The 27207-nt window shown below is 46.0% G+C and overlaps 1 protein-coding gene across 4 annotated transcripts in view; it reads left to right on the forward strand.

Moving 5' to 3' along the window:
• The first annotated feature begins 236 nt into the window (after positions 1-236).
• The window catches only part of mob2a (MOB kinase activator 2a), a 33988-nt gene continuing 7017 nt past the window's right edge, over positions 237-27207 (forward strand). The window contains exon 1 of one of the 4 annotated variants that reach the window (XM_027015176.2): positions 237-554. In XM_027015176.2, the coding sequence (XP_026870977.1) occupies positions 538-554 (17 nt within the window). In that variant the 5' untranslated portion in view covers positions 237-537. Of the gene's footprint in view, positions 555-14068; positions 14247-16804; positions 17151-26183; positions 26340-27207 lie in introns of those variants that run through there. The other 3 variants (XM_027015174.2, XM_027015175.2, XM_027015172.2) reach the window with 3 other exon arrangements.

The following is a 27207-nucleotide window of genomic DNA, read 5'->3' on the forward strand; positions in this document are numbered from 1 at the left end:
AGTAATAAATCATATATATTGACATAATTTAAGAGATGTGTTTCGAAATCCATTCGTATATTATTCAGCCATTTTTGGTGCAATTATGAATCAGTTATTCAGTGTGCGTATGGGGCTTTTGACTTGTCGGTGTTTTTCCTCATTTCCGCAGCGCACCGGAAAGCTAGTTGTGTCTTATCGAGGCTCGACCGATGCGCCGCAGCTACGGAAATGAAAGCGAGGGTCGCGTGTCTGTTTACTTCCGGAAGCCTCCTGGAGCAGAAGGGCTCGAGCGTTACTGCGGCGACGGAGGCTCGCGGGTCCGTGCAGGCGTGCAGCTCGCGGGCGCCGGAGGGAACACTTCGCGTGGTTTTGTCGCAGGCGGGAGCACGCAGAGCTCGCGGACAGACCCGGTGATTGTTGAAGGTCCTCCGGAGCTGGTCCACGGTAACGGACTCTGCCCAGGCTGGGCGTGCATTCGCGCAGCCCGGTTAAGCCACGGCACGGGGGGGGGGGGGTTGCCTTCAGCTGGCGTGGATCCTCCCTGCCACTCACACGATGGACTGGTTTATGGGGTGAGTGGAAGATTTCTTACTCGTGCTACTTAAATCCTGCCATCCTGCTGACAAACACTGTGAGTTCGAAAGGACCATCGTGTTCTGGGTCACTCTAGATAGATACAAGTTGGTTAGTCAACTACCAGTCACACATGAGGTAGCCGGGGAAGTTTGTTCACGCGTGAGGTCATGATGGTTGTGCTCACTCGTGATTCTCTGGAGCCGCATTTCATTGCCATCCTCTAAATATGAGCTCCTGTCTGCAAGGTCAGACCACTGCAACCAGTGTTTCTACAGCAGGTTACTGGAATCCAGACCACTGGTGAGATGATGCTACTTTAAATGGACACAGAACCGGGGGCCCTGAACTGAACATGATGCATATTGACCCCTTGATTTTACAGCAGTTCCTCTTCATGTTCCTGTTCGTGAACTGTTGAAAGGGACACCCGCTAACGCCAGTGCTGTCACTGTTCATCCAGAGCTTTGTATGTTACTTGCAGATTTACGGATGGTATCTTTAAAATCTTGAGCAGGTTATGGCACTGCTTCATTTCACGATGTTAGTTTTAGTACACAACATGGATTGGGAAGCATTCTTTGCTTAGGGCATCTCAGGTCGTAGTGCATCTCCAGCTCATTACTGTTTATACAGCTCAGTGGTTTGTATGTTACTTTAGAAGCCCACAGCTTCTGAGTCATGAGTGGGTTGAAGTACATGAATGAGTAAATCAAGCACATTATTGCAAAAATGAGTAACCAGTGAGAAATGGCAAAGCTCTCACAGTCTAGATGTTTTGACACAGGTACTTGACTGAAGGTTTGCCTTCTGGGAACCTTGCCAGATCCAAGTCTTCATTTTACCGTGCTTGGTGTGTACCCTAGAGGACTGCGCTGGCTTTTCTGATTTTGTTTTGTGCATGCAGACCATCATATTATCTGGGCCAGGATTTAGATGCAGTGTCTGGTGTTGCGTCTGTTAAGTTCCCCGTGGTATTGTCCATGGACAGCCTAGCAGACGACATGTCGCGGTGCAGCTAGCACCGGCTTCTGAGATGTCCAGACAGGGTATTGCATCACTGAATAGATGCCCCGCCGAAAATGGATCTTTGTCAGCTTATCTGAGTCGGCCCAGGCGACAGATGTTTAATCCCCTCCGCTTGAATGATTTATGGTAATGGAAGATTGGGATAGAGACTATTAGAAATGTAGGCTATGTCACTGTAATATGTCAGTAGATTTCCTAGCAGTTGCTGTAGAGGCTCAGCTAGCTTCAGAGTTCTCATGTGAGAGCAAGCTTGTTTTTTATGCTAATAAAGTGTCAGCAACATTTGTACTGAAGTGTTTTTGCTTTGTTCAAGCAGAATTAATCTGAATCTTTGCACCACATCCTCATATAGGTCGGCTATTGGATTTTAAAATCCATACCAAACATGGGTGTTGCTGTGTGTGGTAGCTCAGACTTAATGTCATGGTAATAATGGCGGAGCCCCTGGGTAATATGATATTAAGGGTAATATGATAATAATGGCAGGCTCTGTGAGTGAGGTCAGTGAACTTGGCTGTGTTGTGTTCCTGTTTCCTGTTGGTGTCTTGTACACTGTGCTCTATCCCTCATCATGCTTAGCCAAACTAAAGAGGGCAGTGATACTAGGGGCCTCAATGCCTCTTTTTAATTTTTTAATTTTTTTTATTCACCGCCCTTTATTTCACTTCCCTTGTGATTATTTCCTCCTTATTGTTCACCAATTCGGTTCGGTAAATGTGGGAGACGTGGGCCTGTACGCGAACTAGCTGCCTTTTTTGTGCACGCGTTTGTGTGGCTTTGTGTCTATTAAAGGCTTGTGGCTAAAGGACTCCAAAGCATGTGAAATCTAGCTCCTCGCCTCTCCCTGTAACTCAGTGTTATTAAGCACAGTGCTGTCTTCCTGCTTATTTCTTTTCTTAGGTAGTGTCTTGCATTGTCTGCTTTCTTTCTGGAATAGAAATGCCTTTGGACAGTTCTGTGCTGAGGAATGTTATGTGAAACAGGCAGACTGAAAATAGCATCGTGTTAAACTTAGCTAAAGGTGATTGGTTGCACAATTCTGGCCACCATGTGTTTGCTGCACAGGGGACTACTCTGTGTAGGGTGATGCACACATATTCCGAATTTCATTCCGAAGGCCCTTCAGAATTTCCGTGCCGTTGACTGAGCGTTTCCTCGCACAGTAAAGCCACTGGTCCCATTATCCTCAGGTGATAGAGGTAAGGTCAGGCACAGCAAACTTTCCCATAGGGCCATGCCATTGTCCAGCTGCTTTAATTGTCCCACAGATTGTTTTCCAATTACAGAAGCACCAAGTCCTTTGTCCTGCTGGGGCTGAAAGGTGACGCAGCCTCTGGAGGCCTTTTCACTGGAAGTTGCGCATTTCTATTGTCATTCATCTTTTTCACAATGTTTAAAGACTGTGGATGTGTTCTAGGTTCATTTTGTGTGTTCAGCTGTTGCGTTATCTTATTTGCTCCCATTTAACTAGGCCTGTGCTTCATTTGTCCTATTTAACCACAGAACAAGTCACACCTTTGTCACTTTGAGAACCGAAAACGACTTCCAAGCGAAGGCGACCGACTTGCGAAGCATCCAGTTAGTGTTATTGACTCTGGGGTGTGAAGTATCAAGACAGGGACGTGACCGAAGTCGGTTGCTACCAGCAGCCGGCGCATGTCACTTGAGGCAGGCAGAATGCAGGATTCTGCCACACGTTTGCCCCGCACATCACACGTATGAAGCACAGCACATCGCACGTATGCAGAGCTTAGGGGAAGTGATGTCGTGGCCAGGGGAAGGAAATGCTCTCTGCTGGGTGGAGAACAGATAAGCATATTGTATTTTAAGAAGTACTTGAGGGCATAATGTTAACTTGTACAATGGCTTTGACGTTTTTGGCGGCAAGACTTTGTGCTGCAGTTGGGATCCTTCTGACCACGTCTCAGCAGTCCTGTGTGTGTTCGAGTGTAGACTGGGCACAGACACTTGGTTGCGAACACAGTAGTGTCCTTTTTCTGCAGGTTTGAGCACCAGCAGTTAATGCATCCACTATGATTTGCCAGATTATAACGTATTCATGTTTGGCACTTACAGTACGAATAAAAAGGAACACTGATGTATGGACTCGGGTGAACTAATATTGTAATACAAGCATTCATTAAATTATTATCGAGTTTTGGTGTATACAGGAATAAACCAGATGGGACTACTTTTATATCATGTTTGAAAAAATATCTTTGATTAATGGGGTTTGGTTGATTTCTCATTTTCTTGGCTTTGCAGGAGTGGGTGGGCGGGCTGTTTGAGGGGATTACGGCGTTCCGTCCTGTCCTGTGTTGCGTCTCGTCCCGTCCTTGGGGTCGGCACTCTGTGTGTTTTCTTTGGCACTGTCACACTCCCACCTTGTTTGCTCTTGCACACAGAACAAGCCTGTAGGGAACTAGCGATGCCAGCAGAGTCCAAAACGACAACTGCTCAAAGATTCAGCTCTGCATTCTGTGTATCCCTTTATGGCATCCTGCTTTTCTGTTCATTACACAAGCTGATTAGTTTGACTGTCCCAATATGAAGTGACTTTTTTCCCTTCACTTTGCTTTTCTTTTGCACCAGGTGGCCTTTATTCTGTCCATATCATTCACTCAGTGGCAGTAAGATGTTTTCATCCGAGCCCTTGACATTTACTGTATCACCATTCACTACCGCTCTGTCCTAATGACGCTCAAGTTCAAGTTTGGTTTATCTGTCACATACATAGTCATACACAGTATAACTCGCAGTGAAATGGTGGAGAGTGCTCTGTACAAACTGAGGAAAAGAAAACAGGGGTGCATAGAGAAATATATTCTATATATGTACAAAAATATATTAACAATGTATGTACAATATATGTATATTATGTTTATATACACCATGTACAGTGTATATATGTATGTACACAATGTACAGAATGTACAGATCCATCTTGTAAAATGACATATTTACAGTTTTTATGTTACATGGTGGTAATTGAACATTTTTACAGTTATGTTACATGGTGGTGGTGGTGGTCCCCACAGTTTCAGTTGCCCTGATTCAGGGCCCAAATGGCCTGTGGGAAGAAGCTCCTCTTCAGTCTCTCTGTCTTGGTCTTCAGGGAGCGAAAGCGCTTCCCTGACCTCAACAGAGAGAAGAGCCTATTGTTGGGATGGGTGGGGTCCTTCACAATCCTCCTGGCCTTGGTCTGGCACCGCTTGTAGTAGATGGACTGTTGCTTGTAGTAGATGGACGTAGAACTGTACCAAAACTATTGAAGGTTAAGGTTGTTTAAACCCCAGAGATCAGAGCGCAGCTTGCACTGTGACATGAGGGCTTAGCTGTGATGGTCTCCTTAATGCGAGAGCAGCTCGAAAGCAACAGCAGTATAACTGTCAGGGCCGAATGGTTCCACGGTGTCCTAAAGACCCATTTTAGAGCCTCAGCTTCCTGTGTGCTTGGGTTGTGTTGGGGCATGTTGGTCATTAGGCCCTGGCCGAATTGATATTGCTGTTATCACAAAAAAATCAAATGTGCTCTTACAACAGGTTAATTTCCCCAGTTCCCCACATGTGAGCTCATCCTGTGACTCAGCTCCTAAAGGATGCTGACTGTTCTCTACAGGGGGATGTGCCCATTCTGTGTAGACTTGTGTTTGGTGGCTGTTATAAACAATAGTTAGTCTGCATAGAACCTTCTGGAACACAGACCCACCCTTGAGATTTGGGGACATATTTTTTTTTCACAGTTAGTAAAAGGTCTTGATCAGAAGACTGAGAGTGGTACACTCTCAGAGGAGGTTCAGAGGGACTGGGCTTGTATGGGAAGTACAAACCAAGACTTCTGATTGGTCACTTTTGGTTCTCTGTTCGTTTTTTTAGGTTTAGCACCAATTGTTTCACTTTGGTCATAGAAAATATTTTCATGCTTATAGTCATTTAAAAATCAGTGCTCATAGGTTATACTGATTCTGTGTATTTACTGCCGGTCATGTAGAATTATAAACCAGCCTGATACTGGAAAAGTTGTGGTAATGTGACTCAAATGCACAATTGCATGGTGGCCAACTGCTCCAAGCAGCGTTCCGAAAGCCCAAAGACTGTGGAATCTGAGCTCCCTGTTCTGCGTTCTGCTACATGACTCCGGGCAGGGAGATGGAGTAATTGGATTATGTTAGTGTTGCATCAGGCTGGCTGCCACATGCATCTCTGAGAGCAGTTCAGCACAGCCGAGTTGTGGAGGCGTGGTATCTGCAGCCTGGCCTAGCGGTCAGTATGGCTTACAGACACTGCCATGAGGGAGCGACTTACTTAAGGCAATGTTCACTGTTATATCAAACGAGGACTAATTAGCATTTCTGGTTTTTATTGAGTGCTGATGTCAAGTTGATCAAAATAAACATCTGTGGTGTCTTAACTACAGAGGTATTAACTGTCTTTAACCCCTGGTTCTCATGCTCCTCTGTAGCTAACATCATAGAAGGTAGTACTAGCAATTAGCTTCGAGGGCTCATAGTAGTGTTACCTCATCTTTCTAGGCAGCATAATTAACGGCGTTGAAGAGTCCAGCATCTTTTGGAGTGGCTGTTTCAAATCTTGCTGTTCTTGCTATGAAAAGCACTTTGACCCTTTCGTATTCATTCTCTACACTGCTCCAGTCAAAAAGTCCAGTTACAATGTTCTCTTCTCCCTCATTTGGGTTTTAGTCATAACTTTTCATAGTGCCTGTTGCTGTCCATGTTTGCACTATGATTTTTTCTGAGGGTCTCATTTCTTTGATCAACTGCCTTCGTTCCCCGTGCAAACAAAGTTAGATGTACGCAGTGGAACCTCAGTGGTTAAGGTACTTGACTTGTAATCAGAAGGTTGTTGGTTCAAGCCCCACAACTGCCAAGTTGCCACTGTTGGGCCCCTGAGCAAAACCCTTAACCCTCAATTGCTTAAGTTGTATTTAGTCATAACTGTACGTCGCTTTGGATAAAAGCGTCAGCTAAATGCCAAAAAAATTAAAAATGAGCTAACAAGCAGACCAGAGCAAATCTCATACGCCATCCATAAAGAAATTCATATGGGTCTGTACTGTCCAAGTACAAGATTGTCAGCTTTTAACAGAACTTCTAATGCTTTCGGGACCCAAAGTCTCTTACTCATTGACAGTGACATGGACTCTAAGGATGGACTGAGACTAGAGACAGAACAGCGGTTCTCTCGTTTCCTGTTTGTGTTTAGCTGCTGTAACTCAACTCATCAGGTCCTTCTAATCCTTTATGAACCAGAGATGGAGGGTCTGAGAGGGGGCCACCCTGCATGCTGACCGAGGGTGCGAGTGTCCAGCGTCGCAGCACTGCAGTAGCAAGCAGCAAGACGGGTGCTCACACTTGTTTTTGAAGCTGTGTAGCTCCAGGCCCTTGAGCTTGGTCCTGTGGCTGCTTGTCTGTTCTCTAGGTCACCCAGCGTGTGTGAGCTTGCAAACCCCTCTCGCCTCATGCTGACTTGGACTATATACGGTTGCAGCAGGGATCTCCCTCCACCACCACACACACAATGTTTGCAGCATTAGGTACAACCTGCACACTTTGAGCCCAGGACATGGGGCATGTGAGAGCTCGTGGGTAGATTAAAGAGTGGCTAATTAATCCCAGCATATTGAGGCCCATATGTCTGCTGCATTTCCTACTGTCAGAGAGCTCTGGGAAACAGCCAATAGGAAGCAAGCCGACGCGCTGTGCTTGTTAGAGACGGAAAGATTTGCTCTTTTTGTGACACGGCCAGGATTAGGTTAAGACTGTCGGGCTTCAGGAAAGCTGAAGGCACGGAATGAGTGATAACCAACTGAGTCCCGACGTCCCGAGCTGGAGCATAGCTCCTACACTACTGGGCTGCGGTACCTCGTGGGCTGGGGCAGGTTTTTAAAAGGGTCGTCTGACTTTTCGTTCCATTGCACAGAAGGACTTCCTTCTCCTAGGCTCCAGATGGTGCACCAGTCACACTCGGGAAGCTATCGAGGAAGAGTATGTATAAACACAGAAGAGTTATTGCTGCTTGAAATGCTTGAATAACGGAGTTTGGAACTCCATGTCCTGAATTCGGTCTGTTTAATCGCCAGCCTGCAGCGGATGCCGAAGGGCTTGTGGTGTCAAGTGGAAAATGGCATGAACATTACCTCCATGAACATGACCTCCATGATGATGATGATGATCACCTCAAAAGACACTGGCTGCTTGATCTCTGCGAGTTTTGATCGGTTCTTTGCATTACTAAACGGGTCTGTGACCTTGTCTATACTAGGAGCGGGGAAAGAATTTGTACAAAACTCAAAGTAGGTTATTCATCCTGTGATGAAAACCAAAATGCTGTGCAGGTAGAAGCAACACTCATAACCTTGTTTACTGCTTCTTTTGAAGCTAGGAAATGCAGGCGGCTTGGTGAACTTTGGTTGTCGCAGTCTTTTTGCTTGACACTCTCATTTACATTTGTTCCATTTTAACAGACCAATCTTTATAGAGAGAGAGAGAGCGAGAGAGAGAGCGAGAGCTCTAGAAAGATCCAAAGGCTCTGGTGGCAGAGGATCAGAGGTCACCGTAGCCCAAGGTGGTGACCGCACAGTTGCAGGGAGAAAGGTCAGCATGGCTGGCAGGCGGTCAGAGCTCCAAACCCATCTCAGCCAGCAACGGGACCCGGGCCAGTGTCTCCGGCCTGAAGCTAAGCAATTATCGAGCAGACTGCAGAACTGCGCTCAGTGTAGCTCTGCGGAGCCGGCATCGCTGGTGCTCTATCAGGCTGGCCTGCGCGTGCAACAGACCATTCTCCTAGGTTCTGTCCATGTGTCCACTGATGTCAAATGGACACAATCACTCTATACTGCAATAAGATCTTCATGATATGGACTGAACTTTAATCTAAAGAATCTGTGTAGTTGCTCAGGGTGTTTTCGGATGTAATTTGCAAAGCCGTAAGCGTAGCTAGGGCCCTGTTTGAGCGGCAAGCGTAGGCTGTGCAACCCTTACTCATGTAATGTTAGACTTGTCCAGAAGAGCAGACTGGGCCGTTTCGAGCCGCCCTTGTTTTGCTGACCTGGAGTTGGCACCACGCTGTCCTCCCGGTCGGCATTTCCAGCAGCTGCACTCAGCTTGAACTCCAGAGTCTCTCTGTCAAGTTCCTGCTGTGGAGATCGCTATGCCACGACCCAGAGGGCTTCACTTCCGCAGAGCTTTCCAGTTCCTCTCCCTCCTCACTTAGAGTTTGGGGGGAGGAAGACCGACAGCTAGAGAGACACAGACAGGGTGCGAGTGTGTGAGACATTCTGGACTTCCTTTCGTTCAGAGACACTGACGTTTATGACCATTTTCTTTGTCAGTGTGGCGCATTCCTCTCCCACTTTACACCATCCATTCTCACACATCCACAGCAGGACTGTGCTGTAGGTAGAATAGTCGATTGTGAGCCCAGCGAATGTTGGGCACCTCTGAGTTAAAGATGCCAGTGCACAGTACTACTACAGTGTGGTTGTATAGCCCGCTGAGCTTAGCAGATGCTTTGAAAGCATATACGGCCTTTGTGCTAGCGGGTCTCCAGAATGGACGGCATGATCGCACATCTGTAGTGCCGCAGTCTGATCTAAAGGCTGTAGGAGGAAGCGCTCACTGACCTCATCACTTGGCCTGAAGCTGTGGACGACGGTCGTGTGCGGTACCCCTTTGTGTTGCTCTGGCCCCAACACCCCTGATGAGTTGAATCAGGTGTGTGCCGAAACGCTTTTCAGCTTTCCATGTGTGGGTTGATGGAAGGCTTGCCGTGTTCACAGCATATTCATGTTGAGGACTGACCCACTCAGTACAAGACTTTTGAATGTACATGTCAATATTCCTCTGAATGAAGAAATGGTTGTGTGAATTTTGATGAGTGGAAGCACCTGCATGGGTCTTGAGAAGGAACGAGGAATACAGAAAAAGCCTGGAATTTTCTCAGGGCAGGAGGGAGAAAAATCTCACTCCTGAGAAATTCAGCATGAGACTGCAGAATCACTCACTTCCTGATCAGTTGTGTGGCGTTTCCTTCCGGACTCCTTTCCGGACTGGCCGAGCTCCTGTGAGGCTCGGGAGACGCCTGCCCGTGGGTAGTGTGTGGAAGGCATGGGACCGCACAGTGCTCCCTTCCTGAGGCTTGCCACTGTTAGAAATGTAGGCAGCTGCCTGTGCTAGTGCTGCTTCAGTGCTGAGGACATTTCTGCATTTCCTTGTAGGCCGCGGAGGTGCTTGGTGACATGGTCCAGAGGTTGAGGGGGCTAGGAAACAGACCTACAGGCGCTCACGTTAAACACTCGCATCAGTTCAGGCTTGTACTCCAGCTGAATTTAGGGTTTTCACTAGGCGAATAATGGAGTAGTCCCCTGTTGTTCTAGTCCAGCGTAGTTGGACTGCATTTTTGCCTTTTACTGAGACAGCACCTCTGGCATTATAGTGACTGGTTGCTTCTGAGCTACAGCGTTGTAGGTCTTTTTGTTATTTACACTTCTCTAAAGATTCTCCTTTATGTGCCCCATCTAAAACAAACAAGACAAGCACGTCTCCAGGGAGCAGCTGTATTTCCCTCTGTGCCTGTAAGCTCTGTACCCTGCGTGAGGCTCGGTAACGGAGTGAACTCGTATCTCCCAACGCCCAGCACTGGTGCCCCTCTCGTTTTTCGCAGGCTTACTCGTACAGGAATTGAGCTACAGTACAGCCTAACACGGTGTGCTTTATTAACAAAAGTTTAAGAGCAGCGTGTACAGAGGAGTTGGGCTCCTGGGTTCACAGCCTGCTTTTCTTCTGCCCCTTGTGTGTCTTCAGACTGAAGATGTATGTCACCTAGCGTGTAATCGAGCCCACTTTACTGCATAGCTAAGCATAACCTGGAGGGCTGTCATAAAGCGCACGGCCTCGAGTCGTTCAGCTGAAGCAGGCTGTAAGTCACATGATTAATAACATCTTCTATGGGTTATGCCCCCCACCCCCTTGATATATAATGTTTCCTTCCTGAAGCGTGTGTTCATACAAGACATCCCATATAGCCTCCACACAGCCCTGGAGAATATACGTGGGTGTCCACTAGATGGCAGTAGGGTTTTTACAGTCCTTTGTCTCTTCTAATCATGGTCCTGCAATACACTCCATATTTCCCCATGTACATCCTAATCCTGTTTACAACATAACTCATTATTATATTTTAGACATGCAAGTAGTGCTTTAAATCATGAATATTTCCAACTTAACTCATTTATAGTATTTTTTAAAAATCTATTTTAGATATAAGGCTTTATCAAAATGGTGGGGGGTTGCCCCCCCCCCCCATGTCTGTGTAGGGATACTGGCATGTCCCACCCAGCACATAAAGAAGACCGATGTGTGTACAATGCTATAAGACGTAGGGAGATACCGGAGGACTGATGGGGTACAGGCTCCCACGGGAGCAGCGTCACTGAGGGAACATCTCTCCGAGAGCATGAACATGTAATGCCTTATACAGACTTCCCTCATATATTGTGGATGCTGTTTATAAGTATGTAGTTGGTGCCATGGAGTTTTTAAGACTCTGTTCATCATTGCATATGGACATGAAGCCAAATTAATCTAATGGGCATGAGGATAAATGGATCCTAATTGGGCCTGGCTGGGCTGCTCCACACGGTGGCCCAGTGCGGTCTGCCCTGGTGCCGTCTGCCTTTCTTCTTGTCTGTCTGCTGCTGAGTGATTGTGTTACAGCCTCGCGCCCACAGATGGGATGTCTGTCAGAGGTTCTGTCATATTTCAGGTCGCAGTTGCGTCACTCAGATCACATGGCCCGTGTCGGAGCCGCTCAATGCTTCTCCACTCCCAGGATGCACTGGAGTCAGTGGGCGGTGCTTCCCCTTTACAGAGGCCATTTTGTTGGGCTTAGAAACCCTGCAGTACCTCAGTTTGGCTTTTTAAGTTGTTTTTTTGTGTGTGTGCTCGACACTTTGTGTCTAGGTCCATCTTTTCACTTCTTGAGTGCCGTAAAGTTTATGGTATGACAGCTGGAACGCTCTGCTGGTTCTCTCCCAGGCTTTCACGCTTGGCTTTGCATTCTGTTCCAGTGCCCAGCTCTTACCATCTCACCTTCTGATGGATGGCCCACATTTCCCTGTTGTAACTTTTTGGCAAGCGTTTCCCTGAAAGTCTGTCTTTGATAAAAACCCGAACGTTAAGGCTGTGGGAAAAAAAAGCTAAACCTAGCCTTGAGCCAGAGCCCAGCACGGGGTAAATCTGGCAAAGCGCTGAACGTCAGTACTGAAGCTGGGCCAGGCCCAACCAAGGGACACAAACGAACGCTAACCAAAGGTCCAATGCCGCAAAACAACCATGTGTACACATGCATACACACTACTTTAATATAAAGACCTTTTGGGTATGTAATTGCAAACTGCAACTGTTACCATGTGTAACCAGACTCCAACTCTTCATGTGCTGCAGTGTGCTGTGTTGGGGGTTTAACTTCTACTTAACACCCACTGCCATTAATGTTAATGTTATGTTCAGAAGAGTTGTAAATAATATCTAGTCAGTGGTGCTTCAAGGACCATCTACGCTGATGAGCTGGGTAGTGGATGTGTGTAATCGTACGCTTATAAGTGCACCAAGACATTTACAATGCTTCTAGGTAGAAGGTAGGAGTCTGATAAAGTGGCTGATGTGCGGGTATGCACGTCTATGAAAAGCTTAGTGCCCAGAGGCAGTGGCTTGGTGGTTAACACATGCGCCTCTCAGCGCTAGAGTCTTGGGTTCATGTCCTTATCTGGGTGGAGTTTCCACGTTCTCCCTGTGTATGTGTGGGTTTCCTCCAGGGTGTCCGGTTTCCTCCCACAGTCCAAAAACATGGAGGTTAGGTAGAAACATGGCTACCCCATCCTGTTGCAAGTGTGTGTGAATGACCGTACGCTCAGTGGTGGATGGCGCCCTGTCCTGGGTGTTGTCCTTCCTCCCCATCCTCCGCCTGATTTAGTCCTCCTGGGAGCTGTGATTTACGGTTGCGAGTATGCTGTGCACAATTGACTGCTGCTTCTCACCGGACTGTCGACTGGATGTAAAAGCATTGTGCAGTGTGTTGATTGTAAAGCATCTTTGGATACAGGTGTAACTTCATTCATTCTTATAACGCTGATTAAAACTGTAAAATGGTGTAGTATTTAACATGATCCGTTTCTAGAGTAGCTGCATGTAGTTTAGTATTTAGCTTTTCAGCTTTAAATTTCCACTCCTGCCAGTACAGCATGATGCTACATGACAGGTCTACAACTGCTAACAACCACCCTAGTTAAGATTCACAGCTTGTGTGTATAAAACGGTGGTGAAGAGCAGAACAAAAGTGGGCCTGTGTCTGGCTGTGTGTGACTGTACCACTTTGTGTGTGTGTGTTTCTGTTGTGGCAGAGGCCTCCTGTACTCCTGTGCCCTCCGAGCAGATTGCACAACCGCCACGCTAATGAACGGCTCTGGTGCCGGACTTGGAGCTGCCGGCCGAGCTCTCCACAGGAGAGGGAAAGAGGGCTGGCATAGAGATACAAAGACTGAGAGAGAGACAGAGAGAGCAGGAGATGGAGGAGATCTGCACTTAGTCCACATATGAATGAAGCAATGAGGCACCTTTTGACTTCTTGCATAACTATGAAAGGGACTCGGGCGATCGTTTATTCAAGGACGGGTTTTTCCGGCAGGGCCAATAAAATTTCACTTTTAGCAAAGAACCAACAATGTCTTGGATACCTTTCAAAGAACTTCTAAGAACAAAAGAATAACTTTAAATATTTCTCTATTTTGTCCCTGTTGGGGCTGTCATTTGTCCAGTCATTTAGAAGGTTCTTGGCAGATTTAGATGGCTAGAGTCTAAATTGGGCTCGGATGCTGTGCTGACCATATTTGGCTAAGAACAATTTCCTATTCAAGGCATGACACCAGAGTGAAATTAGGGTACAGTGTCATACACTGTTTTGTTGGAAAATGTATGGTTATGCTTTTTAGTTTTTTTTTTTTTTTTTGGGGGGGGGGGGGGGGTCTATTTTTAGCCATGTATTTTAATGTCGGAGTTGTTTTGAGTGAAACCAGCATGTCACTTCAGATAGGTGCGGGTTTTTTTTTCCCCCTGCCTCCATAGCTTCACATCTGTAATTTTACTGTCTACGCACAAGTTGATGAAACCAAAGCCATCCATGCAGGAGGAGGTACCATAAGAAAACGGGAGAGAAGGACGCGGTATATTCCCTAGTGATATTCATCATAGTCCTTTGCTCTTTCCAGGGAAAAGAAATTGTATCTGTCGCAAGGCATATCTTGCAGTTTTACCACCACCGCCTGGTCCATTCGTTTTACAGCGGTTTCTGTCCGATACAAGTTGTTATTTGTGCATATAAATAGGGAGACCTCACAAAGTGTCGCTCCCTAGTCTTTCTTAACCCTCCCCTGCGGAAGCATGGCTATCGGGGGAGGCGGTCTTGCATCGACAAATGGAAAGTCTGCACGAAGCCTGCCCCAAGCCTTGCCCGTCTTTGTCTTTAGACGCTAAGCAAAAGAGAGTCTCTGCGCAAAGAAAGTCAGACCCGAACCACTCTGGATATCCTCGCCAGACTGCTGTCCGTCGGCATGAGGTTTAAAAGGAACGGCTCGTACACTTTGAACAGGTAAGCGCCTCTATATACGGGGCTGGATGGGTGTGCAGTCGTGCACACGGGCCGCCCAACGGCATTCCGTGTGTATTTCGCATCGTTTTCATCTCCACAAACCCAGAGAGGATTCGGATCTTTTGGAGGCGTGTTTAAGATTTGCCACCCGGCCTCATTTGTTGCGCGCCGATTGTTCACAATTCCGCACGCATGTCTGCATAGTGATGTCATCTTTTTAGGGTAATCACATATCCGATATATCGTTTATATATGTAATGAAAGCAGCTGTTGGTGTTGGAATCGTTATTAAGCGTTATTAAAAGCGTGACAGTAGATACGTATCCTTCCTTTTCACTTCACTTGGATGACGCGCACGTGTCATGTGGTTGAGATACGAGTTACTGGCGATTCGGAAAAGATCAAAACCCGTAAATCTTGTTTTTCGCTTCCTTTTGATGATCGTAACCGACACAGACGAATAGCATCCTCCCGTCTAGCATTACATTCATTATCTTCGGCGCCTTGTGCAAGCGTGATCTCGTTCGTGCTGCAGCTATGGGATCATTACAGTACCGACCACGTGGCGTTTCCTTCCCGGACCCTCCTGTGGTCACTCATCATCTCGCTTAAAAAAAAAAAAGACCGTGTCCCCTGTCGAGACGCTCCGTCTTCCTAAATGTCGGCCGATTTGCTAAACCGTTTTTACTTTAAACTGCAACGCACCCGTTCATTCAAACTTAATTTCGTCCCGAGCTGTTTATTTTCAGCACTGTGAGCTAATGGGAAACCATCTGGTTTCTGTCTAATAAATCAGATCTGTCTGCTGGAACTAACGAGTTCTGCTTTGCGTATTAGCCCGGACACGCACTGCGTCCCGGAGAGAACGCACTTCTCGCTGAGGTCTCCGTAGTAAAATCGCAGCTGTTCTAAGATCAGTCTTGCACACTCGGGCCCTTCATCTCCAGACTGTTCTCTGGATAATTTGCATCAGGGAGTTCATCGTCCGTCCCTCTCTGCCGAAGTGCGACTATAGTATGAAATGTGAGTTTGTCGTTTTCTAGTCACGAATCATGTATATTTGGAAGTATGTTACAGCTTGGTTGATTGCTGTCTGTTAGGATGACCTTTTTTCTTTTTTTAAGCTCGTATGCACATCTCCAAACTTCTGAAAAGACCAGATGGATTTGTTCCTGTCCCTGGGTGTCTTATTTATTAGTGTGGCTACCATTAATATAACGCAAGCTACTTTAAACGACAAAACCAGCACATTTGGTAATAGGCCTATGACTTAAACCACAAAACTCACTCTTTATGAAACATTATGAACTCTTCATGAAACTGCAGAGAGAGCAAACAAACAAGAATGAAGGTGATGTTCTTTGTCTCACTGCTGCAAGTCAAGCAGTTCTGTCTTTGTTAGCTCCCTCATCTGCTGGCCAGAGCTCTTTTTTTCCCCAAGAGGGAGAACCTACAAATTCTTCTCTGAACTCTGAATGCAAGCTGAAGTAATCATGCTAGATCGCTAGTTAGCCAGCCAAGATAATTTTGTATTCACGTCAGGCCAAAATGTCAGCTAAGGGGATTTTATTGTATAGAGGGGCTTTTATGGTGCTTGTGTGATGACGTTCTAGACTGTGTTTGAAATAAACACATGAAACATACTGAGCATGCAGTTATGTAAAGATATGCTCCCCTACTGGTTATTTTGAATGTCATTGGTTCTGGTCTGTGCCAGTTAGGCCGAGCTTCAGAACAACCGAGTTGTACTTTTGCACATGAGCTGTTGTTTTAGCCTCAGTGTGCACACAATCAACTGTACTCATACTGCTCAGTTCAAACAATTCTGGCTCCCTGCTACTTCGTGGAAAGTACTAGAATCAATACTAAATCCCTGAAAGAGCATGTCATGTTATTTTGGTGAATAGCGCGAAGAAAAATGGGAATAGAATGTCTTCTCTTTGTAAGGTCAGGCATCCATGTCAAATTTCTAGTGCGAAATATGAGTACAAGCGTTTGATTTTCCTTTTGTATTGGCCATATGAGAAACTCACAACATTGTGCATGATTTGTCATATGAAGGTCTGCAATGACCTGAGCAGTAAAATGCTTGTTCTGCTTATATAGAGTGACAGTAGCTGTCTTTACAAATCCTTCCTGATATCATAATTAAATATTTGTTTAATTACTGCATGATTGTCTTTGAGCAGTCTGTGAAATATATAGAGTGGCTGAGGATAATGGGCAAAACCTGCATAAATGTGGGCAAGGGGTGCCATAGAGATATCACTTGTTAAGGCTGATTTGAGCCCTTAAAAAATGCTTGGCTCAGTTCTTTCTGCAAAGACCAGTCAGCAGATTTCTGCAAGTATATTTGCCAACCCAGTGTTTCTGCCGAGGGAGGGAGAGAGAGAGGGAGGGAGAGAATCGAAGGGTGCTAGATAGAGATAGATGAATGGAGGGTGAGAGAAAGAGAAAGGGAGGGAACAAGGGAGAGAGGATGAGAGCCAGAGACAGGCGGAGAGAGAGAGAGAGAGAGAGAGACAGACGGAGGAGGAGGCTGGCAAGCTCGCAGCAGCGAATGCAACACCAGTGCTGAGAGAGCGTGCGAGAGAGCAGCCGCGCCTGCCCGCCGAGGACGCTCGTGTCTGCTGGCTGATCGGAGGGCTCCTTCTATCCGCCTCGCACCCCGAGACAGACGCAGCAGGCTCACGTCTGGGAGACACGGACGAGGCCAGCCTCTGCAGTGGAACTTTGACGGGTGGTAATGCCCGAGCTTGGTGTTCCAGCGAAATCGCTCCCTCACCTGTAGTCTCCTACATCTGGAGGACGTGCGCAAGGGGAATCTTCGTGCGGCTCATCCGCAGGCCACCACAGCACCGGCTGCATGGGGGTTCTAGTGTGTTGCGACTGCTTCTTTTATAGGTACCAGCTTTTAAGTTTTGGGGGTTTTTTTTTCCCCCCCTCCTCCATCTCTCGCTGGTTGCTTTGAGCCCAGAGGCGGCTTGAGTTTCCTCTCTCCCGCTAGCTTGGCTCCGCTCTGCTTGTCTCCGTGTGTGTGGGGGACACTCCTGCAGCTGCTCCTGTCGGTGTGCGGAGCTGCCTGGTGCTGTAGGAGACATTTTAGTCTGCTCACTACCCAGTATGCTTGGTTTGGAGTTCACCTGGCAGCGAGCCAGAGTGTATCAGGTCTGTATCGGTTTAGGCCATGAGTTGACTTCTTTGTGGGGTTGAAGGCAGCGGTTGTTTGCACACAGTGTTCCATCTAGCTGCTCCCTCCCCCGTACTGCCAGGGGCAGGCTTTGCCCTGTGAAAAGATAACTGCAACCTCTGCATCTGCTTGGGCTCGACCCAAATGGACTTTAAAAAAAAAAAAACTTGGCAAAATGGTAAGAAGACTGCGCAAGCTTGTGCTCAGATGAAGATGGGAGTGGAGAAGTTGGGTTTCTGGCCTTCACATGTGGTTGAGTGTTTTATACGTACTGCAGTATAATTCTATATATAACCGCTTGCTACAGCTCTAGTACTTTTTGATGCAGTTCGCCAAGCTGAAGCAGTCACAGCTGTATTTGATTAAAGGCATCAGTGTACAGTGATTCATGCCTGCCTCTGTCTCTCTCTCCCTCTCTCTCTGTATCTTACACACACACACACACACACGCGCACACACAGGGGAATGGCCAAGCCTTTGTGTGTCTTTGGTGAGCTTTGCCTGTACTGAGATGTGTTCTGCTCTCCTAAGCAGAGATGTGGCTGTCTTGCTGTAGTTTGTTTTATCTTGGGGCCTAAAGTGAGTGATCTTAGTTACCACTATTACTAAGGTTTCAGCATTATATTACCTATACGGTTCATTTTACTCAAATGTTCAAATTGTTCTGCAAAGAGTAGCTGATACAGTTTTATACTGAATTTTCAGGGCGTCTCTCTCTGCATGTTGCATGTGACTCTTGATTAGGAAACAAATTCTGAAAAATTAAATAGTACACTGGAACCGGTGGTTGAAATCCTGCTAAACTGCTTTTAGTCTAAACATCCTTACTGAAGGGTGGTATGCCACAACGCCACCCTGTCCAAGGCCATTTCCTGTTTGGGATAATGTCAGCAAAGTTTTGGATTTAGTGCTGCTGCAGTCATTGCTACCATTTCAATGGAGCAGATATTTTAAAAAATATCAGGCCTGTATCAAAAGATCCATCTGAAGTGTTTGTCCTGGTTATATGGACCAGCAGGCATTATCAGCTGGGCCATCAGGTTGGCCTTCCACTTCCACTAAATGTCCTTTAATTGGTGTGCTTCAGCCATTAGTTCCTGCCTGTCTGCATTCCTGTCTAGGTTTGGGCCAATTTTCTGTGATGTCATCACCCCCACCCCCCACCCATTGGAAAACTACGAGATGCTTCATGACATCCGTTGATAATCGAGTTTAAATGTCAATACATTCCATTCAGATGGTACCTGGATGGATCACATTTTTGCAGGAGTCTGTATAAAGTGAAAAATCTTAAAAAGAAGATGATGCAGTCCTAAACACTGGGGTAACACACCATGGCACTGGTTCTGCAAAACAACCAAGCAAGCAGTTTTAATGTGCGTGGGATTTCCAGGAACCAGCATTACTAGAATATACTTTAAAATTACTTTTGCACTGAAAAAAAGTAAACTACAGTCATTGCATTTCAATATGTTGAGTTATGGCTCTATAAAAGATAATAATTATCACAATATTCCAGTACTCGTATCGCAGAATGATGTAGTATGCAAATTAGCCCTCTTAACAAATTGCCCTTTTTATATTTTGAGCTGGGGGCATCCTGAGCAACTTCCATAAAATACCCATCTGAAAATGGAGTGTTTTGGTTAATCCAAAACGCACACAATTCCAAGATAACATGTTGTCCATATCATGTAGCCCTGTTCATAATTCTGAACTTTGTTATATGAAGTAGCCTACATTTTAATATTTCACATTATTTGAATGCAGAGGCAAATTCCACCTCACTATACATTTGTTAATTGGTGGAAGTATAATGTTATTGAGAACCTTTTAGAATTTATATAAAGATCTTTAGAGTTTTTTCAGTTTTGTAGCTATACGAGTTGTCTTGCATTTGAAAACCAAAAAAAGAACATGTGGACACAGTTTTATTTTATGCCTCTCAACTAACACTTCATGCCAGAGGAAAAACATTGTACTTATTTATTATGGTTGTTAATTTGTCCTTATTTTTGTATTTTCAGTAACTGTGATCTGTATTCCTCAGAATCTTTGTTTGTCTCTCATCTGAGAAATTGTGTAATCCACCCCAAGTGTCGTGTGTGTGTGTGTGTGTGTGTGTGTGTGTGTGTGTGTGTGTGTGTGTGTGTGTGTGTGTGTGTGTGTGTGTGTGTGTGTGTGTGTGTGTGTGTGAGAGAGACACACAGACGTGCATGCACACAAACTCTCTCTCTCTCTCTCCTCTCCTGGGTTCCCTTGCTCTACCTCTGCATTCAGAGCTGCAGTGCTGTTGGAAGCACCTGATGTAACCCAAACAGCACTGCTGCACAATCCTCCCACGGCAGCTCCCAAGGTCAGCGCATCCACTCCCTGGGGAGCAGTAGCGATAAGAGCCCCTGGTGGAAAGGACCTTTCTCGTGGAGTCAGGCATTTCTAAATATACCCCCCAGCCAGGAGCTCCTCGGTGGAGGAGAGGAGCAGGGAAGGACGTGGTGTTGCGGGACACTGCGGGGCCTCAGGACCCTCCCTGTGAGCACACTGTCATGGCTCCACTGAGGAGACTAGCGCAGTACCACGCGGCATGGGGCGGGTGTGGATAGATTGGTGTCGTGTGCCTGAGAGAGCCTGCGGTAGCTGCAGACCTGTGCCCTGCATCGTTGGACTTTTTCCACGAGAGCTTTGACATCAGTAGCCTTGTCAGCCTGGACGTGCGAGGGCAGAGAAGGAAACGTGAGCTGTGCAGAGAGGCAGGTCTCTTGGAAGCACTGACAAAGTATTCCACGTCTTTTATGTTCTCATTAAGTTTTCCGAAGGAAGGGCTGCCTTTTCTTTCTGCCGCTTGCTATGGTCCCTCATCTGCTTGTGACCGGCTGTTTTCGAATCTTTGGCCAGTCCAAAACTTTAACTCACACGAGACAATGAAGGCTCCCTTAGCGCTCAGATAATCATCAAAGCTAAAACCTTCCCGAGATGAGGCCCTCTCTTGATCTTTTCCTTTTAATCTCCCCATGGCTCTCGGTGGAGCATGATGGTGTTGCCTCAAGCTCCCTGGGGAGGTGGTGTACAGCGTGACGTGGGGGTGTTTGGCACCCGTGGTCCTGGGGGGCCGGCAGAGACTGTGCTTGATGACACCATGTGCCGCTCCCGTGGGCCTCTGTCTCCCTGCTGCATGGAAAGCTGCCTGCAGACGTATAGCGTTTCCATGAGCACCACCAGGGCAGGGCCGGTACCGTGGTTTCAGAGGCCAATCACGAGCCGCGCTAATGGTGCAACTGTTGTTTTTCGGTTTTTGCCGGACACCAGAGGCCAGAAGTGTCTCACTAACAATGAGCTGAGATTTCCTTTGTTTGCAAATGACTGACTGCAAAGTGAACAACATCTTTTGCACACGTTATTGACTCAGTAATGCAGGCAGCAATCCCTCACCTTCACTACGATTTACTTAGATCTCGTTGATGAATTGATCAAATTGCTAAAACATGCTAAATGCTTAATCAATGTGGGCTTATAAAGTCTGCGTCTAGCATGAAGTCAGAACTTCGGTCCTGGTGTGAGAGATGGCATCTGCTTGGCTCCCTTGTCGTGTTTGAAATGGAATGTTGTTTGTGGCGAGCAAGTTGTATCCAAGTCAGAGAGCACCGTGCCAGGAAGGCTGTGTAAAAAGGCTCCGCCCTCCCAGAGCCGGAGGAACCTGTGATGGAGCACGGAAGATGAAGGGGGTCCTCACTCCTAGAAGACCAGTGGTATGGGTGGGTCCTTCTGGTGGAGGTTTGGGTGAGAGAGGATCGTTTTATTGCATGGGAATATGCTTCCTAAACAGACCACTGACCTGTGAAGAACGTTACAGATCAAGAAATGTGCATTTCAGAGATCTATATAGTATAATGAGTCTGTTGTGAAATACCACAAACACACAGATTGCACTCTGAAACTGCAGTGGACATAAAGTGGTCTCTTCTAGTGCACTTATTCACTTGCTGCCTGCATATCCCTGCAGCTGGGGTGCTTTCTGCTTGCAGGATCATTCTAAGAACATTCATGTGTTTGACTGCCACAGTTTTCTGGAATGGGTGTTGGTGGCAACCACAAGACCTTCCAAGGTTAGCGGTTTGGTACAGTTTATTGCTTGCAATAAAACAGAATTCAGGCTCCTCTTTCTTAGTCCTGTTAAAGTAAGGTGAATTCTGCACTGCCTGTCTTGTTGTTTTCTGTCTGTGGCTCTCTCTCTCTCTCTCTCTCTCATAATCCAAACTCTACTGTTATGAAAACTTGTGTTTACAACACATGGGTCATCTTATCGCATTCCCTCTGACTGGCCAGAAGCAGATTCTTTCTTTTTAGCTGGTGTGTCTGTGTGTGCTGTAAACCTGGCTAATGGAAGGGGCACTTAAGAAAGCACTCTCATAGCTGGCTGAGTAGGATTAGTCACAATTTATTGAATTGTTAAATGCAAAAGCTTTTAAGGACTTCAGTATTTGAGTATTTTGTTATATATTTAATGGATTCATATTCGTTTTTGCAACAAAACGGAATGTATGTTCTAATCTGCTGTTTACAGTACAGTTTGTTTTTTTTAAAGAGTAGCCACTAGGGTGCGGTAGATGCTTTTGAACTTGATGTCCTGCCTCTCACCTCTGGGTGGTGCTCTCAGTAGCTCTGCTTTGTGCAGGCTTGGTGTTGAGCAGCATCCAGTGGTGATTGTGTTTCTTTAGTGTAAATCCAGATGGATCTGCCTTTGGCGTCTTTTTCATGTCTCATGCACACTGTGGTTCCCCACACTGCATCTCGTCGGTGGTACAGGAGGTTTTAACCTTGGGCCTGAGTTTACTGAGAGGAATTTAGCACCATTTAGCACCAGTTCTCTCACATGTAGCTGTGCAAAACAACCAACTAAATGTTTATCCAAAACCAGACACCTGGCTGGTATGCTGATTGTGTGAGAGGTGCTTATTTCTGGAGAACGATGATACGAATTGACACACATGCCCCCTGTGTTTGGAATGAAGCTGATGGGAGAACCCCACAGAAATGGTTTGTTTACGCCCCTGTGCAGGGACGCAAGGCTGCAGTCCAGGCGCTGCACTTCAACCAACTGCTCTAGCTGCAACATGCCTTTTTGTTTTTGATTTTTTTATTTTATTTTTTTCCCTAGAGCCAGTGACTTTTTCTGGCCTCAGGATGTCCGGGTGTCGGCCGCTGCAGCAGGTGGAGGAGGGTGGTTCGTGTGCAGCCTATGCAAGAAGCCTCCTGTCTCAGGAATGCAGGGTGTGTGGGCTGCTTTGTTTGCCAGCCACTGCTGTTTGTTGCTCCTTTTTTACAGTAACGTTTGCACTACCCAGATGCAAACCTTCATGTCCTTGACCTTTCCAGTTCAAGTCCCCAGCGTGGCTACTGCCAAGAACATTCCCTCCCTGTAGTTTAAAGCACTCATTTCCAAGAACACCTTGGAAACAACCCTGGAATACTGGTGTTGACAAGTCTCAAAATGTGAAACCATTCACTGTCACCCTTGATCAGACTTGTTCTTAAAGCAATACCACTGCCTGCTTGCAAGATTGCATCTCGAACAAGCTCGCACAAGATGCTGTTTAACGTTAAACATCAAGTGTTTGTAGCTGAAGCGTGTTCTTCCCCACTCCCCACTTCCTCCAACTCTCTTTCTCTCGGGCTTTCGTTTTTCGTGGCATCAGTGTTTTGCGAGCAGGTGGTGGAGCACGCCAGAGCCCGCGCACCCAGCCCCACCTGGAATGCAGGCAGAGATACAGGACTGGTTTTGCCGTGGCCTCCAGCGGACCTCCAGGGCAGCAAGCGAGAGAGGGAGACATTCGAAAGTGACCTCATAAACCACGGGTCTGTGTTCAAGCAAGTCTCATCTTGCGTTGTATCAAAATGAGATGCTGCGACAAAGCAGAAAAAAAAAAGAAAAGAAGACAGTCTATCTTATGTGGAACAGAAAGCTGATTGGAAGACTGAGTGGACCTGCACTGCCTGTGGACTTTGGCATGCACCCTCTTGTTTGCTTGCCTGTGAAAGTGTCTGAGCAGTGGAGTGACCTTGGTGACCCGTTTTCCGGTCACAGACTTGCCATGTACTTTTCACATTTTTTAAACAAAGGCAATTATTGCATGCATTGATGCATTGAAAATATTTCACATTCACATTTGGAATACCACAAATGAAATGCAACAGTTCAGAGGTCCCACAAACGAATAGAAATCGCCATCCTGTAGTCCCGAGTTAGCACACATGGAGAGATGAGGGTGGTTGAATGTTATGTATTTTATCTTGTCACTTCTCCTGTGGCTCACTAGAGTAGATGTATACAGTAAGTGGGACTGTTCTTTTGTTCTATGAAGTTAACTTTCTCACCCGACCAGTTGAGCTGGCTACGTAGTCCAGAGCTCTTTGGGTTATGTCGGTGTTTTAAAAAAAAATAAATAAATAAAAATTCTTTGCGGTTCCTTTTTTAAGCTAATTTTATGATTTAACTTGGCAGTGGATCTTTTGCTTCCAGAGCCTGCCTCTGTTGGTGACAATACAAACTAGAGTTATGAGTTATGATTCAGCCCTCTGTAGCTCATACTGGCTGTTTGGGTAAAACATAACCACTTCTGTCCCAACTGAACAAATCCAGTGTGACAGCTGTTCAAAGATTGCTGGTGCTGGTTACTCCACGTTTCTTTGTTTTGTTTTGTTTTACGAATGTATGAGAACTTTCAAATTGTCGAGCATAATTTTCACACAGGAAATTTACGTTTTACGTTACATAAAATTTTTTGAAGCACTCATGCCATAATGTGCTGGCAAGAAAAGCTCATACCACATCGGTTATTTAAAATACAGCTCACTCAGAGTGTAATTATAGTTTACTGTTCTCTGGAAGATGGCAAATGGGTTTTTCCTCCCTCTAGTTTAATCATTGAAGAATGTCTGTCTGTCTGTCTGTCTGTCTGTCTGTCTCAGATCACACATCATTGTGGACTTGCTTCACAGTCGGTTAGGCTGGTTTACCTACTGAGTGGCTACGTTCTTTTACCGTGAAGAAAAAGCCATAGTTATGAAGTAACATTTATTTATATTTTGTATTTTGTTTTGGTAAAAATAAAACTACGGTAGGTTTCTTGTGGGAAACGTACACTAGTGTCATAAAACTGTAAGTCAATTGAAATGTTTGAAAGTAGTCATTGGGCCTGTCCAATAAGTCAGGTGTTCTGGGATGGTGAATTTGTTTGGTGGATCAGGTAGTGAATAAGCACAAAATAAGTGTGCATGCGTTTGTGTATGATAAAGAGATTTATGCTTCGAGCTTTTTGAGTAGCCAGTCCTTGTTACAGTTTCCAGTGATGTCAGATTTATCAACCGAGTCATCCCTTGGTTGGAACAGTTCGGTAGCGTCTTGTCTATTTTTACCACAGGTGACATTTCTTTCTTTTGTCGCTACGTTATTCCCCCGACACTTCAGTGTTCTGGGAAGGAACATGACTTTGTTTGCTGATAAGAAGCCCTGCCTGTCCCCTAAGGCCACTTTGAAGATTATCATTAAGAGAGTTCCATATCCTGGATGTAATGGAATAGTGTGTTTGGTTTTCCACCATATTTCCTGCATTTTAGTCCCACTCAAAAATGGCATATTGAGTGTCAATGTACAAGCCCCAAGAATATCGTTTGGAATCAAAATTAACAGCATCAATTATTGTTTAATTTTTAACAATGTCCATTTTTAAAAATATCAATACCAGATATTGATATTCCTAACTAATCTTTCTGATGTTGTTCATTTTGTTAAGTTTAGCGATGCACAGAGCTCTTAGTTTCTATTTCACCCAACCCGCCTGACTCTGTTCTCAGAGGTGTGATATGTGGTCTGTAGGCTGAGGTGTTGTTTGCTCTGGGGAGAAACACTAGCCCTGGCATCCATTTTCATACTGCTCCTAACTAGGTGTGACACTCATTCTCTTCTCGTGTGGCCTCCCTTTATAACTTTCATTTAATCTCTGCCTTGTCCAGATTTTGTCATCTTACAGAGAACTCGCTCTACAGCATATGTACGTCACAGCCCCTCTTTCGTTTTCACTTTCCCGCTGGCCTTTGGAGTGGAGCGAGGGCATGTTAATTTGTGGCCTAGGCGGGGACCGGGGTGTAGGTACGGCTCGGCCTGGACCCCGGTGTCGGTTGTCTGAACACGCTCACTGGATCCCACTGCTGTAGCTGGCCACTAGGTTCAAGGACATGGTATCAACCATGATGGTAGCCTTCAGATTGGCCTTGTAACTCACCATGTTGAAGCAGCGCTCGAGGCTTTTATCATACTAAACACTGAAATAATAAATACAAATATTATGTTATTTGTGTTTTAAAGTGTATATATGAACGTAGGTAGGTATACACGCCCAAGCCCTACAGCAATTCAAGACGACCAGAGCTTTCAGATATTTGGCTTGAAGGTTGACTGACTGTTTCCCGTCGCGCTTTTTTTGTGTGTTTTGTCAAAGGCTCACCTTGGTCAAATTAAATGCGCTATTTCTTAAACACTACCGGGTGTTTCAGGTTAAATATTTGTGTCCTTTCCTTGAACCGTTTGTGCGGTTACAGCAGAACAGCGCAGGATGCAGCCCGCGCAGCGATCGCGGCACGCTCCGCCCGCCCTGCCTCGCGATTGGCTTCCTGGCAGTGGCACGCGCTTTCACGCTCTCGCATGATTTTAATCCCCGCGCTCCTGCGCGTGCTAACGACAGAAGACGCGGCGCGTAAGGACGCACGGACGAGCAGACGGCACTTTTCTGGGCTCGTAGTCTGTGCCTAGTTTAAGATCGCAGGAGTTTGGACATGCACTCTCAGAAAACATCCAAAAGTGGATTGAGTTGCAAAATGGTTCTCCAGGCTGTAGGCAAGGTGTTAAGGTAATTAACGTGTTTGGTGAGCCAACTTCGTGAATGCATTTGTTTAGGTCAGGGTGGCTAAGACAAAAAAAACAAACAAAAAAATATGTACTATCTGTTGTAAGTGTAACTGTAACAGAGCACATCTTTGGTAGTGCAAACGCATTTCATGTATGGAGATCAGTGTTTGCATCTTGGTTGTGTTTAGTTATTCATATAAAGTGTTTGTTAATTTAGCTGTAACGGTTCTAACGCCAGTCTTCTGCTAAAGTGGGAACTCCACCGTGCGTTTTCTCTCCAAACTCATGATCCAAGCCTCTCTCTTGGACCTGAAGGCGGATTCACGGGCTGCGCTGTTTTAGCAGTGCCACGCGTACTGCTGGAGCCTTGCGCGACGAGGCGGACTGGCGCGCACATGGATTTAGCCGCCGTGTCATTAACGATCATGTAGCGTCACGTCCGAGTCCGTCCTGTTTTATGCTCGTCACGGTGTTTGCTCGTTTCTGCAGCTTTTGTACAACTTGTACAGTGCTTGTCCGAGAATTGGGCTTTGGCATATGCACTTTCGGTGGGATTCAACACGAGCATGGTTTCACGCCGCGGTCCCTTAGGCTGTAAAATAAGAGGTTCTTTGCTATCGGGCATATTTTTAGTGTTTTGGAATATTAACTGCTGTGTGCAATTAAAGGCTCTTGCGGCGAGTAGACATTGATTCCTTATTCATAGAGATTAACAAAATAAACCCCAAACGTGTTCTCCTAACTTATGTTTGATTATCATTTTAACTAGCTAAGAAATAAACCAGTTACCCCTGGGGTGACTGTTTTGTTTTGTTTTTTTGCTTGTTTGTATTTTTATTTATTTTTATGGGGGGGGGGGGGGGTTTAAA

This window comes from Electrophorus electricus, chromosome 2 (genome assembly GCF_013358815.1).
Source record: "Electrophorus electricus isolate fEleEle1 chromosome 2, fEleEle1.pri, whole genome shotgun sequence".
Classification (NCBI taxonomy): Eukaryota; Metazoa; Chordata; class Actinopteri; order Gymnotiformes; family Gymnotidae; genus Electrophorus; species Electrophorus electricus.